The following is a 15635-nucleotide window of genomic DNA, read 5'->3' on the forward strand; positions in this document are numbered from 1 at the left end:
CGGAGCTCGGCCGAAGGAAAGTGTGGGCAAAACTGGAAAAAAGCGCTGCGTATGCTGAGGCCGGTGACGACAGCGGCAGCGGGCCAAATTTTTTATCTTTTGATAAAATGCTGCAATGGATAAAGGAGGATTTAAAAAAAAATAGATCTGATCAATAATAGTCTCGCCCTTTCTTGAGCTTCTGTTAGCGGGAATAGTATATTTATATTTTCAGCCCTCGCTGACTTTTTCCCGCCCTTTTATTGCGCAATGACGGACGTGTAATGAACGCGCATGGGGTGGTCGTTGCGGTTAAGCGTTGCTACTGTTCCAAGAACACTTGAAGAAATGTAAAGAAAACCCGTCTGAGAGACTCCCAGAGTTGTTTGAAAGATGGGCGGCGTTGTAAATGTTTTAAATAAACAGCTTTGTTAAAAGATGGGCTTATCATTAATTCTAATTGGTAGATTAAAAACTCCATGGCCAAAGGAAATTATCTTAATTAAGCTCTAAATAAGGAAGAATAGGCTTCAGCTTCTTGGATGAGAAGCGAAATGTCTTAAAGGAAAAACAAAAGTCCAGTTTCCTTTGGAAAAAGCACCTTTGGGAAAACCAAAAAGACAAGAATAGCCTACATTAACTTATCCTGTTTCTGCGGTAACGGCTTCTTTCTACACAAAAAATCCTATACACACAATCTGAAATTGACTGAATCTTCATAGCTCTTCATAAAACCATTTTATTCCCTTAGGGAAACTTCCTTGATTCAACCTTGGCTCCTGGCAATTTGATAAGGTTTTTGTGTGTGGCAACAATAAGGAAATTAATTTGGGGGGGGGGGCTTTTTTTGCCTTTCCATTATATTGTTTTCAAGTTTCCTGATTGATTCCACTCAAATATTAACCATTTGTTCATACTTTGTTTTTTGAGATCAGCCAAGGTAGTTTATCCTCCAGTGTTCTATCAGTTCCACCAGCATGCAGAGATCCTTATACAATGGGGGTGCACAAAAAACTTTAATTGGGCACAAACCAGTTGCTGTGTTTAAGCAAAGTTTAGACTCACTTTTAGGTTATTGTTCAGTTCTTATTCCTCTGTGACCTGGGTGCCATGGAACAAAGGACATTCAGCCCAAGAGTCTAGTTTGGATCAAAAAAAATATTGCTGGGGATATTCAGCAGGTCTTATTGTGATAGAACTCATTCTATGTTCTTATGCAAAAATAGAATGCATTTGCTTTCTTCCGTCAATAATTGTTGCCCTTCCTTATTTTAATTCAGTGCCTGTGGATCTACATCTATGTTTTTCAAACTTGGCAACTTTTAAAATGTGTGGAATTCTGGGAGTTGAATCCACGCATCTTAAAATTGCTGAATTTGAAAAATATTGTTTTACATTATTGTGACTACTACTTGGCTGATGGATTGATGGGCATTAAATCCAATACTATATCATCTTACAAGTCACAGGTTTCATTATTCTTCCTTATAGTGAGATATGTGGTAATTGCCTTTTCTCTATACTTGATGTTGAACTTTTGAAAATGAGACAAAGGCCAGGATTCTCCAGCTATTCCCCCTAACGCAGCTTACTGGAATTTGGTACCCCACAGATGAATGAGTAATGATATACAGAAACAAATTCTGTCGTATTAATAGTTTTTGCACTCTCATGGATAATTTATACATAATTTACTTAGTCCAGTTTTCACATATTATAATAATCAGATAGATTAAGTTCACCCATTTGGTTGGATGTCATGCATATACAACATACAAATTCTCAAGCAGTATAAAGGTTTTAGAATTTACATCAAACACATCAGGACACTGGGTTGAGGAAATTTACCAAAACATATGCAAATTAAACTATTGAAAAATTGTCAGATTTATTTATTGTTTAAAAGGTAAAGGTTTCACCTGCCTAGTCATGTCTGACTCCAGGAGGTGGTGCTCATCTCTATTTCTTAGCTAAGGGAAGCCAACATTGTCCAAAGATGCTTCCTTGGTCATATGGCCACCATGACTGTTTGCTGAGACATACAGACCACTTACTTTCCCACCAAAGTAGTACATATATTTACTCGTGACCCGTCAAAACCGCGCTCGACTAAACCGCGCCCGACTAAACCGTCATCAACAGGGCGACAACAGCCAGCGCGGAGAAAGAAGGGCGCTTTAAATAGCGCTTTGAAAGCAAGCTGATTCAACTTAAGGTAAGGGTTAGGTTTAGGGTTAGCTTTAGGGTTAGGTTAAGGGTTAGGTTTAGGGTTAGGTTAAGGGTTAGGGTTAGGGTTAGGGTTAGGTTTAGGTTTAGGGTTAGGTTAAGGGTTAGGTTTAGGATTAGGTTTAGGGGGGTTAGGTTTAGGTTTAGGGGTTAATTTTAGGTTTGGGGTTTACAGCGTGCTTCTGTCTCCGCGCTGTTGTCGCCCTGTTGATGACATCAGCGATGCAGTTTAGTCGAGCGCGGTTTTGTCGGTGAATCATATTTACTTGCTTTTGCATGGTTTTGAATTACTAGGTTGGCAGGAGCTGAGGCAAGTTGCGGGAGCTCACCCATCACGCAACACTCGGGTCTCAAACCTAGGTGTCAGGGTTCCAAGTAACACCCTCAACGAAATCAAACTTCCAGGGTATGTGTTTTCCACAAAGCTTGAATTTATTAGAGATGTCATATTGGCACATCTGGAAAAACCTGAATCTGAAGCCCCCGGGTTTTCCCCACCCAAACTAAAGTCAAAGTCTCTTCCCCTGTGTTGGATCGGGTAAAGGAAAGGCTCACTCAGGCTTAGGCAGCAACAGCTCTTTATTAACTCTGAAACAACTATGTACAATCCAGCGAAGGTTCAGTCTGACAGCAGCACTTTTATAGGGAGCTGTCAGACCCTTCAACCAATCAGATTGAATCTCTGTTCCCACCAGAACAGAGGTCCTTGGTGTAAACCATTGTAACTGATTCTGGTATCTAACATCTGTCCCCTCTTAGATGGGATCAACCAATTTGTGACGTAGTCATGTAGGTAGGCGGGCTTTCTGATGGCTCGCTCAGACCTGCACAGTTCAGTTGGTGGGTGTTCTTAAGTCAGGTCGGATGAACCTGTTGTCTCCACAGCTTTGCCTGGTGGAAACTCCTGGAATTTCTCACAAGCCATGGCTGGAGCTTCTAGAGCCAGTTCGCTCGGAGCTCGGCCTGCAACACTAACAGATAAGTGCCCTGGTACCTTCGGGCTTGAGTTGGCTGTGGAAGGAGTGACTTTGTGCTCCTTTTGGGTAGGGCTTTGACTAACTCGTGGAGTTACCTCTGGTTGCCTAACATTGGAGTTGGAGAGGCGGCCACGGAGTTGATCAACGTGCCGTCTCCAGTTCCGACCATCCTCAAGCTCTACTAGGTAAGAGCAAGGTCCGGTGATGCCTATTACTGTGGCAGGAATCCACAGAGTTCCCCCAGCGTAGTTGTGGGCGTAAACTGAATCCCCTTCGCTAAAGTTCCTTACTTTGCTTGTTGAATCTGGGGGCGATGCGGCAGAGTAGTTTGGGTGTAGCCGGTCTAAGTGGGACCTTAGCAGGCGACTCATTAGAAGCTGGGAAGGATTTCTCTCAGTGGTAGCACTTGGCGTGATGTGCTGAGGAGGAATTGATCAACCCATGTTTGCCAATCTCCCGGGCCCATCCTCTTTTGCAGATCTCACCATTCTCTCCACCTGACCATTGGAGGCCAGATGGAATGGAGCGACCAGGGTATGTCTGATTCCCTGCGCTGCTAAGTAGGTCTCAAACTGCATAGCCATAAATTGGGGGCTGTTGTCAGAGACCAAGACATCGGGTAGGCCGTAAGTGGAGAAAAGTCTCTGTAGTGCCTTGATGACCGCTTCTGCCATGGTAGAGGTCATGAGGACTACTTCTAGCCATTTCGAGTAGGCATCCACAACTACCATGAAAGTCTGGCCATGAACTGGGTCACCGAAATCTATGTGTACCTTAGACCATGGTGCTTGAGGTCGCTCCCACTCCTTAGCGGGCACCTCTGGGGGAGTTGGTCTGGACTCCTGGCACAGTGCACAGGTAGCCACCCATTCTTCTATCTCCCTGTCCATGTTAGGCCACCACACATAACTCCTGGCCAAAGACTTCATCCGGACAATTACAGTATACCCTACGTGCAAAGCCTCTAATACTGCAATGTGCAGTTTGGGTGGAACAACAACCCACTCCCTCCCACAGTAAACAATTTATTACCGACAGTTCATCACGTTTGCAGTAAAACATTTTAAATTCAGACTCAACAGGCCCCTTGGGCCACCCCCTCCACACCCAGTTCAAAGCCTGTTTGAGTGTAGAGTCTTTTGCAGAGTGGCGGGCAACGTCAATAGACGAGATAGGACCAGTCTTTAGGCAGTCAATGAAGGCAATTTGGAGTGTCAGATTAGATTTCACTAGTAGTCTCCTCTGCAGGCCAATGTCTCGAACACCACATATGATGCGGTGAAGTATCAGTTCATCGAGATCTCTAAACTCGCAGTATGCTGCGGCTTTTCTAAGTGCCACAACATATTCATTGATGGATTCAACCTCTTTCTGGTTATGAATGTTGAATTCATGTTTTCGGACGTGTTTAGACGGTTTGGGAGCATAGTGTGTCCTCAGCATCTGTTGTAGCAATAGCAGTTAGACTTATATACCGCTTCATAGGGCTTTCAGCCCTCTCTAAGCGGTTTACAGAGTCAGCATATCGCCCCCACAGTCTGGGTCCTCATTTCACCCACCTTGGAAGGATGGAAGCCTGAGTCAACCTTGAGCCGGTGAGATTAGAACCGCTGAACTGCAGATAACAGTCAGCTGAAGTGGCCTGCAGTACTGCACCCTAACCACTGCGCCACCTCGGCTCTATTGTAGCACTGACCAAGTGACCGATTGGAGCAGCGTTGGCTCGGATAAGTCCTTTGCTGTCTCAAACACCTCTCGTCCACAGTAGCTCAGGAACATGTTCTTTTTCTGGCTTTCAGAAAGGCCCATGAGGTCGTTGGCTTCAAGGAAGCAATCGAACCTCAGCATGTAGGATTTCCAGTGCTCGGTGACTGGGTTGTACAGAGTCAGTGGAATGTACATTGACATCTTGTGTCCCTGAGCATATTTGAATTTGCCACTCAAAGATGGCTGCTTGATGCCGTGTCAAGCTCCGAGCTGGATTTACTTGCTGGATTGTTGTACTCTTTTCGTTTGCCTAGTTGCCTTCCAATATCACCCTCGTCGCCAGTGTTAGATCGAGTAAAGGAAAGGCACACTCAGGCTTAGGCAGCAACAGCTCTTTATTAACTCTGAAACAACTATGTACAATCCAGTGAAGGTTCAGTCTGACAGTAGCCCTTTTATAGGGAGCTGTCAGACCCTTCAACCAATCAGATTGAATCTCTGTTCCCGCCGGAACAGAGGACCTTGGTGTAAACCATTATAACTGATTCTGGTATCTAACACCCTACATCCATATCGGCGCCACATGGTCCAATCAGGTCACTGTCCCAATTATAGTTGATTCCCAGTCATGCCTCCCCAGGTGCAGGCTGAACATCCTTGACTTCCAAGGGAAAATATGTTGTTATGGCTATACATCCCATACTGTCTCCACCCCACCCCACCCCACTCCTGATCCACCGCTGTGGCAGCCCTGAAGATTCCAAGTTAAAGATGGCTCCAGGGCTGACACTAAGCTTTCCAGCTGATAAGCTCAGCATCTTTAACCACTGAGCCATCGTGCCCCCCCCCCATTTCTTTTTTAGCGACCATAAATGGAACCAACAACTTGGTTGTTAAACAAACTGGTTACTAAGTAAAATTGCAACTATGTTTCAGCTTTCCTTTGCTTTGCACATATGCAAAGGTTGTAAATACGAGGATTGTAAAATACTTTTTCTTCACTGCCATAATTGCAAATGGTCGAGGCAGTCGCTAAATGAGGACTACCGCACCTACCAGTTAAACTCCATCTATCTTGCAGTAACTCTGAAGCTGAACTACCTGCTCTGTAGAAGCAAGCAGAAAAGTTAATTTCCAGAATTGTTTTTCTGATTAGGATTTTAGTCATTCTATACTTCACCATTTCATGATGCCATCTCAGAGTAGCTTACAGTATGAATAATAAAAAGGAAAACAGAAAGTTTTTTAAAGAAAAAAAAATTAGAAACAAATATAAGGTTCACCCATGCAAAATTCAATAGATCCAAATGTTTAAACAGAATGCTATAAAAACCATTAGTACCTCAGGTGTTTGATTCTATTTTGCAGAACAATTTGTGTTATATTCAATTTATTTCCCTCCTAAAACTGTTTCTCTTTAGGACCAGTGAGAACTCTTGTTTGTGGTCAAGTTAACTTCCTTTTTTCTAGCCATTTGTTCTTCAAACTCACTTGTGGGTAGGTGTGGATGAAGAAAACAAGAAACCATGATCAAAGTCATTTCCTGCTCTTATCTCTGCCTCTCTGCACTCAGAGATCAAATGACTTTTAATGGCACTTGCAGAGAGGACATAGGTGAGCATTAGCCCCACCCTCTTCATCTAGGAAATTACTGCTTTTGCATCGAAAGCAAAGCAAAACTGTCCTAGTGAAAAATCTAAGGGGGAAAACCTGATGAATTTGGCACCAAAGGTAAGGACTGAATACATTCAGCAAGTGCTTGCATGTCATACTTTTCTCTCATTACCCCTATCTGGATCTTGTGATTAATTTACTTCAAATATCCCTGAAAATGCCCTATCTAGCCTCTTTTGAAACAATGGGTTTGGTGTTTTTTTTGCAAACTCAGAATCTCGCACCACTGTTTTGAGACTCCATTTGGGCATGTCTGAAGGCAGCCTGTCGTTTCATTAAGCAATATGACCTAGGAGACATAACATTACAAAATTGGCCTCTTTCCCTTTCTTTGCAATCCACTTTCCTTTCGTGCTCAAAAGCTTAGACTTTTTTTTTAATGACATTTTTTTTGTACTACTTCAGCATAGATTTTAAATTTCTTTTGCATCAGGCTTTCCACTTTCCAGTGTCTCTTTTCATTCCCCTGTATTTCTTCACCACTCTTTTGTGAAATGATTCGTGTACTTCCTCATTCAGATCATCTCTCTCTTTTTTTCCACTGTATTTTTCCTTCCATTGTCCACAATTTTCAATTTTGTGTTTACTTTTACATCCCATTTCTTCTTTAAATTCCATGTAATGGCCTGATTGACAGCAGTGGGTTGTACACATTTAGTTATCACTGGTTCACCAACCACATGCCGGCATGCTTCATGCGCATGAGGTGGGCTCACGTGCATCTTCTGCGCATGTGCCCAGCCTTCTGTGCATGTGCTTTGCTCACAGGTGCGCCTTTTGCGCATGCACCTGGCCTAAAAAGTGCCTAAATAGGACAGCATAGAGCTGAGGCAGGTGGTTGGACCCACGATTTCCACTACTGGTTTGTGCGAACCAATCCAAACCACTGTATACCACCTCTGCTGACTGAGCCTTTAGGATGAAAGGCTGAAGTTTGAAATTAGAAGCCTTCTCAGTCCATACAGATAGTCCTTGACTTACGACCACAATTGACCCCAAAATTTCCGTTGCACAGTGGAACATTTGTTAAGTGCATTTTGACGCATTTGATGGCCTTTCTTGCCACAGTTGTTAAGTTAGTAACTCGGTTGTTAAGGTATTCTGGCTTCCCCATTGACTTTGCTTGTCAGAAGGTCATAAAATGAGATCATATGACCTTGGGACACTGCAATTGTCAGAAATATGAGCCAGCTGCCAAGCGTCACATTTTGATTGCGTGCCCAAGGGGACACTGCAATGGCCATAAAATATGAAAAATGATCACATCACTTTTTTCAGTGCTATTGTGACGTTGAACAGTCACTAAATGAACTGTTGTAAGTTGAGGATTACCTCTGTCTCATGTCTTGGTGCATAGGCTTGGTAGTCCCTGCCAACACCAAGTGTTTTCAAAGGGGCATCCATCTCCAGCATATGTGGGGTGGAGGATTCTCACAAGTATGTTGCTCGACTGGCAATTTAAAAGAAAAAAAAACTGGAATCCCAAATCCTGGGCCTTTAATCCTGGGCCTTTACTGGCATGTTACTTTCCTCTTCCCTTTAGACAGTCCTTCTAGAGCAGTGGTCTCCAACCCTGGCACCTTTACGACTTGTAGACTTCAACTCCCAGAATTCCTCAGCCAGCATGGACTTGCGGACTTCGACTCCCAGAATTCCTCAGCCAACATGGGCTGGCTGAGGAATTCTGGGACTTAAGAGTCCACAAGTCATAAAGTTGTCAAGGTTGGAGATCCTACTCTGGAGATAATTTAAATGGAACTTGAGGAAGACAATTTTTAGCTTTAAGTTCTCCCATGCCATTCATTGGCAAAAACAGGGGAAAATATAAAGTTACACAATTTCCAGGCGACTTTAGAAAAATACAAAGGAAAATATGAGCAGAGCCATTGGTCTGGATCCAGTGTAGAAGTAGTAGCTGCTTATAAAATTGCAAAATAAATAAATATATAAATACTGAGCTTGCAGAGAAAGAATACATTTCAGACATGATAAAACTTAAAATGTTAGTTTTGCCTAGAAGTATACCTAATCTGGGACACACAGATTCCTGAAGTAAAACATTCTGCTTGCTTCCCTTATTTTTTTTCCCCATTTCCTAATACAATAGTTTTCTTCTTTGGAAATTTTAAGAAGTGTGGACTTCAACTCCCAGAATTCTAGTTGACATCCACACCTTTTAAAGATGTCAAGGTTAGATTCAGGCCTCCATCAGAAGGAAGATGCTGTTTATTTCCATTATCTTTCCATGGCTCTGAGCCTGGGTCTTTATTTTCAAACAAAACTTTCCGATTCTTATCTGCTCTTTAATTTCTCTCTGAGATTATTGTAGATTCGGTTCATTGGCTGCCTGTTAGTGCTCATGTGCTGCCACCCATTCAGCTTACCTTTGCTATACAGCAGTCAATAAAACATAGGGCTGTTTGACAGGTTCCAAGCCACGGTGCTGAAGTTGGCAATTTTTGATGCCTTCAAATCAGTTTTGGACTCTGGTGATTCATGGGATACGTCCTGGCAATTTTCTTGGCAAGGGTTTTTGGAAGTGTTTTGCCATTGCCTTGTTCCCAAGGCTGAAAGTGACTGGTCCACTATCATCAATTGACTTTGTGGCAAAATCAGGACTAGAACTCATGGTCTGCTACTTTCTACCTTGATGTCCTAACCCTACATCAAACTGAGAGTCCATGGAAGTCATACCTCAGCCAAACCCAAGTAAATTGTGGTTTAATTACATTACAATACAATGCAATAGCAGAGTTGGAAGAGACCTTGGAGGTCTAGTCCAACCCCCTGCCTAGGCAGGAAACCCTATACCGTTTCAGACAAATGGCTATCCCACATCTTCTTAAAGACTTCCAGTGTTGGGGCATTCACAACTTCTGGAGGCAATTTCTGTTCCACTGATTAATTGTTTTAACTGTCAGGAAATTTCTCCTCAGTTCTAAGTTGCTTCTCTCCTTGATTCTTGTTCAACCCTCAGGTGCCTTGAAGAATAGTTTGATTCCCTCTTCTTTGTGGCAACCCCTGAGATATTGGAGCACTGCTATCATGTCTCCCCTAGTCCTTCTTTTCATTAAACCAGACATACCTAGTTCCTGCAATCATTCTTCATATGTTTTAGCCTCCAGTCCCCTAATCCTCTTTGTTGATGATATTATGTTGTCCTTGCTCTGCCTCCTGCCCCCGCTCACCAGAAAGGTCTCTCTCTCCCTCTTTTTCTATTAAGTATCAAAAGTAGTGTTGTCTGGTAGTGCTAGCAGTAATACCTGGTTCATCTGCTGCCTTTCCTTTCAAGGTAAGCAAACACCTCTCCAACCTACCTACTGACAAGAGGAGGGGAGAGGCATGTGGCCCAAAAACATGGCTCTCCCCCAGTGGTGAGATTCAAAAATGTTTACTACCAGTTCTGTGTATGTGGCTTGGTTTGGTGGGCATGGCAGAGGAAGGATACTGCAAAATCCCCATTCCCATCCGATCAGCTGGCGGGGCTAGTCAGGGGTGGTATTTACCAGTTCCCCGAACTACTCAAAATTTCCGCTACCAGTTCTCCAGAACTGGTCAGAACCTGCTGAATACCACCTCTGCTCTCCCTTCCTTTCACTGTTTTTCCTTTAAAAAAGAAAGACAGAATAACTTCATCAAAGAAATAGAGCACTTGATTTTTCAAAGTTAAAAAGAAAAACACTGTTGAAAGACTAAAATGTCTTGAAAACTTGACTTGCATGTTTTTTTTTTTCCTGCGCTAGGTGAAATCGACAAGAATTCTGCCATTTTCTCCTTCTAAACCAAGCAACAGAAAAAAATGGTAAATTTTTTCTTCTCTCTGTGGTCAAAATTAGGTTAGCTGTTGGCTACCTCAGTGTTGGAGGTTGAAGTATTCCCACGAGCATTCCTGAGATTGGAGTGATGGACAAAGAGGGTTTATGGAGTAAATGCATAATGCTCTAGTAGCTACATCCCTCTGTCCCCTTGTGTATAGTAGGTCACGAGGCACTAAAAGTATTAGTGCTCTTGGAGTCACAACTCCAACTGCGAGGAAGATCGGGGCAGAACATGGCCATGATCACCACCATCATGGTCAAAGAGGAGGAACTTCTCTGTAGTGCCTCGAAACCCCTAGACCATGGGTGTCAAACTCAATCGCATCACGTGAGGTATCGCAAACGTTTTTTGCCTTTGCGGAGCTGGGCTAGGCATGGCCTGTGCATGATGCATCCAGCCTGCGGGCTGCCAATTTCACAGGCCTGCACTAGACAGTTTTGAATGGCTTTCTACCATTTCTTAAAGTATACTACTTCACTGTGCTTTACAGCCCTCTCTAAGTAGTTTACAGAGTCAGCATAGTCCTCCCAGAATTTCAGTCCTTGTTTTACTGACCTCAGAAGGATGGAAAGCTGAGTCAACCTTGAGCCAGTGAGAATCGGATTGCTGGTGGTCGTCAGAATTAGCCTGCAACACTGTATTCTAACCATTGCACCACTACAGCTCTTTAATGAGTTAAACATCTTTTGCTAATGAACTATAACTTGCTCAGGTTGCTGGGGGAAATATAATTCCACACATGTGGAAGCCTGGCTTAAGGAAAAGTGCTCAGCTCAGTTCCTCTTTTAGCTTCTTCATTTTCCTTGTTATTTGTCTGTATGCTCCCTCATCCCTTTCTATGATTCTTTCTCCAGTTTCAGAGCCAGTCGGCCACCAAACTCCACATTGCCAGCATCCTTACCTCTTCCCGCCTGGAACAGCCCCCGGACTGGCAGGGCGTCCTTTTCAAGAAAAATAACCGCACCGCTTCCTATCAGCACTGCTGGTGTGAGCTCAGAGGAAATCTTCTTATCTGCAGGGAACAGCCTGGAGACCGGGGTCCTTGTCACCTCATTGTGTTAGAAGGCTGTAGGGTGGAATTGCAGGAATCCACCTCGGAACCTCATACTTTTAAAATCTGCTACCCCGATGACTTGCCTGACCAGTCCTATAAGATGGCAGCTGAGGATCAAGAGACCATGGAAAACTGGATGCGAGTTCTGAGCATGGCGGGATTCGAGAACCTCAGAGCGTTGGTTACCGAGTTAGAAAGCCAATTTCACCAGTTGAAGAGCCAACAGTACTCTAAGGAAGAAGCAAGCTGCAAGGCAACAGAAAGAAGATTCTCCGACATGGATTTCGCTTGCCTCCATCAGGAGTTTGGGAAGGATGTCAATGAGGCTAGGAAAAATTGGCAGGAGGGAAAGAGGAAGCATGTCCCAGCACGGGAGAATTTGATGCATTTTATATAGGACAACCAGCAATCTCCAAACATTTGGCTGTGACCGAATTTGGAGGCAGCCAATTTCAGTTTCAGTGGAGTCAGTGTCAGTGAAAAAGATAATTCTTGTTTCAAAATATTGGTTCTTCTTTAAACACTTTTAATAAATGCATCTTCGGAAAAAGTTGGGAGCCGGGTTTGTTTGTTTGTTTGACTGAAATGCAGCAGCGTTCAAGAAGAACGAGATCTCTTCTTAGGAAAGGGACATTTGTGGGTTTCTTATTGTGGGTTTTATTTACACCAATGTCTAGTGAACGAAATCAGAACGAATCCAGAACGCAAGAGTAGTTCCCCACCAGGATCTTTTCCAGCAAGGGTCAAAATACTGATTTCCAGTGAGGCAGGAGGGGGATCCACATATATTGCAGCCTGATCTATATTAGACCGCAGGGGCCTATTACTAACAAAAATGATCACAGCATCAGCCCTGAAGCTATTTTGGGAGCATCTTCAGGGCCGCCACAGCCAGGCATGTTGAAGCTGTGGGGATGTGGGGGAGGGGGGAGATAAGAGAAAGCTGAGGGGGAAGTGTAGTCAAAATAACATTCTTCCCTGTGGGAGCCAAGGACACTGTACCAGGTGTTGGAAGGGCATGAACAAGAGCCAGCCGGAGCTGGGACTCTGACCTGATGGAACTATGGGATGGACTTGTGACCTGGGGGCAAGAATATGGGGTTTTGATTTGGGTGGGGAAAACTCCCGGTCCTTCAGAGTTGGATCTTCACCAGCTGTGCCAATTTGATATTCCTAATAAATTTACACTTTGAGGAAATTTTAGGCCTCAAGAGTTATGATTGCTGTGAGTCTGCTACTGGGAAACCTGATACATAGATTCCTAAATGTATGCTTAGAATAAAGCATGGAATCCAGTCTTGAAAAAAAGGCTACCTATACTGTTTTTTGTTGTCTGATACTATCCAGACAGCTGGGGCTACAACTGACAACTTCTAGCCAGGATAGCCACCAGGGTGCAGAGATGCTAATTAAACATGTATTAGCGATAGCGATAGCACTTAAGACTTATATACCACCCTATAGTGCTTTTACAACATTCTCTGGGTGGTTTACAAATGTCAGCATATTGACCCCAACAATCTAGGTTCACATTTTATCAACCTTTGAAGGATGGAAGGATGAGTCAACCTTGAGCCGATCAGGATCAAACTCCTGGCTATGGGCAGAATTAGCCTGCAATACTGGATTCTAGCCACTGCACAATAGCAATAATATGCCTCAGAAGGATGGAAGGCTGAGTCAACCTTAAGCCGGTGAGATTTGAACTGCCGTTTTGCAGCTAGCAGTCAGTTGAAGTAGCCTGCAGTACTGCACTCTAACTACTGCGCCACCTCGGCTCTTAATCATTAGTTGAGGTCAGCAGTATCCAGGTCAGAGGATCTTCTCTGGCCTGCTATCAAATACCACTGTAGATAAACCAGGGATGATGGTGTTTCCCCAATCATTATCTTTTTCTTCCATTGAGTGGAAATACTGTTTACTATGTATCGTTTATTAAGCATTTCCTCAAGCTTTACTACAAGTTGCAGCATCTGTGATGTTCTATCTTTATTTAGTTCAGCTTTGTGGGGGAAAAATACTTACTTCAGACTCCAAGAAGAGTCCACACCTTTTCTGAAGTCTGATTCTGCATAGAATCATTGGGCGATTCTAAGTGTAATCTTTATTGTCATTGTACTTAAATACAACAAAATTGGTTCTCAAGATGATCTCCCAGTAGTAGCAGATTAGAGTGCAGAAGATGTTATAATTTTGGGGTGCCAATGGGGGGAGTACTTCCTGGGAGTACCTGCTTTCCTTTTGCAGGAAACTCTTGACAGAAAGCAGAGATGAGATGTTGAATACTACTTATTCTGAAGTAAATCTCAAATCTTAAAATTTTCTGTCCTGATTCTTAAACACAACAAAAAAGAATAAAACCGACCTGTTTACTATGACCCAACACCTAGCATACACTACTGTACTTTATTTAAAATTAAGGCAAATATATATATATGCAATATCAGAATGAAAATTTAGTGGAGGGAGTTTTCAGTTGGCAACAAAGAGAATAGGGTTCCCAAGATAATCCCAGTTTAATTATATATAATATATATAACTTAATTATAATTCCGGCATATTTATATTTTACTCCTTGTTTTAAGTTCCAGAATATCGTGCTTCATTTTCCTTTCCTACTTCTGGCATGTTTCCAATGAAACATGAACGCTCACAAAGGTGAGGGGAAAATGACTGTCCAGATGATGTCCAGCTATTAATTCCCCATTAGCTAGACTAGGGGTCCCCAACCCTTGGGTCGTGGTCCACTATCGGGCCTTGAGCCATTTGGAACTGGGCTGTGGAAATGGTAGGCAAGCTCGAGCAGTGGACCCGCATACCTAGTGCTCATGCAAGTGGGACTACACCTGTGCCATCCCCCCCCCCCTCCCACCAGTCCGCAAAGCCAGAAAGATTAGGAAACTCTGGGTTAAACCGAAGGAGTTGACTTCAACATCTGGAGGGCTACAAAATCACAGAATGTATGGGCTAGGAAGAGGGGAAGGAATCTCATGGAAATTACTTGTAGAAAAAAGGGATGCAAAATATTTAGTGGTATCTTGCCACTTAACTGCTTTGAACTCACCCAATTTGGTACTCATTTTGACGTGAAAATTTTGTCCCGAACTCAATGTACCAGCTAGAATTTGTCGGTGTCAGCTGCCTTGTGACTTACATTATTCCTTATGGGAAAATTTTGTTTGGTACTTATTATTTTTGGTATTCATTACGCCTCCCGGAACCAAGCCTCCCAGAACCAATTATCAATGAGTAACAAGGTATTTCCTTATCACCTTCACAGCCTCCCTCCTAGTTAATTAGCCTAGCCTAATTAGACTCATAAAAATACTTAAGGAACTGCAACAGAAACTTGTGGAGGGGAATGCAAGTTCAAATCTCCAGTGACCATGGCAGATTCATCATACTTCATATTACTGATCAGCAGGAGAGCAAAGTGAAATTCCAGCAGGTACCCACCCAAGCACTATTCAAAGAACAGGATGTGCAATGTGTCCAAAGCATTGTAAAATGCTTCAAAAGGCTGACCCAACTGGAGGCTTTGCTATGGACCAAGACTTCCACCTGCCAGGCCTGTCCACAAGAGGCTTGGATGATCAGATCATTCATTTGGCAGCTGCCAAAGAAGCTGCAATCTCCCTTTCCATTTCCGACAGTTTTCCCTCTGAAGGGGAAAACAAATCTGGGATGGCACCATAAGAGTTGGAACAACCTTGGACAGGTTTAGGGGAAAAGCAGCCACTCTCACATCTCTATCCATTTTGCCCCCTGTCCTCATAGGGCACGGGATGAAATGTACAATGAGATGGAGTGTCTAGAAAAACCAAGTTTTAGCAAAACCTCTCTAGGGCTTGATTTCAGTCACAAATGTCAGTGAATGAAGTTAGCTGTCCAGAAAGAATTTGTCTGACTCCCAGCACAATCTGATCTATTTAGGACTAAATCTACGTCACTCTGGGTTGTCTGAATCCACTTCCCCCTGGTTAATTGAAATTTGTGTGGTACAAGCTTTCTGAACCAGGACTTCTTCAATAAACAAACCATTTCTTTCAATCTGAACCATCCCATAAAAATAAATAGCTTAATTCAGAATAACAACATAACAGAGCTGTAACCTTGGACACCTTCTAATTTAGCCCCCTGCTCTGGCAGGAAACCCTACACTATTTCAGACAAACGATTGTTCAGTCTTTCCTTAAAAA

At 43.2% G+C, this 15635-nt stretch overlaps 1 protein-coding gene across 1 annotated transcript; it reads left to right on the forward strand.

Annotated features, from left to right (window-relative positions):
- Positions 1-6448: 6448 nt before the first annotated feature.
- On the forward strand, positions 6449-11977 carry LOC106547822 (sesquipedalian-1-like). Its single transcript, XM_014065086.2, has 3 exons — positions 6449-6620; positions 10307-10365; positions 11237-11977. The coding sequence occupies exons 2-3, from the start codon at positions 10363-10365 to the stop codon at positions 11831-11833; spliced, it is 600 nt and encodes a 199-aa protein (XP_013920561.2). The 5' UTR covers positions 6449-6620; positions 10307-10362; the 3' UTR covers positions 11834-11977.
- The last annotated feature ends 3658 nt before the right edge of the window (positions 11978-15635 follow it).

Source organism: Thamnophis sirtalis, unplaced genomic scaffold (genome assembly GCF_051295495.1).
Source record: "Thamnophis sirtalis isolate CommonGarterSnake01/CBP01778 unplaced genomic scaffold, rThaSir2_p1.2 scaffold_4, whole genome shotgun sequence".
NCBI lineage: Eukaryota > Metazoa > Chordata > Lepidosauria > Squamata > Natricidae > Thamnophis > Thamnophis sirtalis.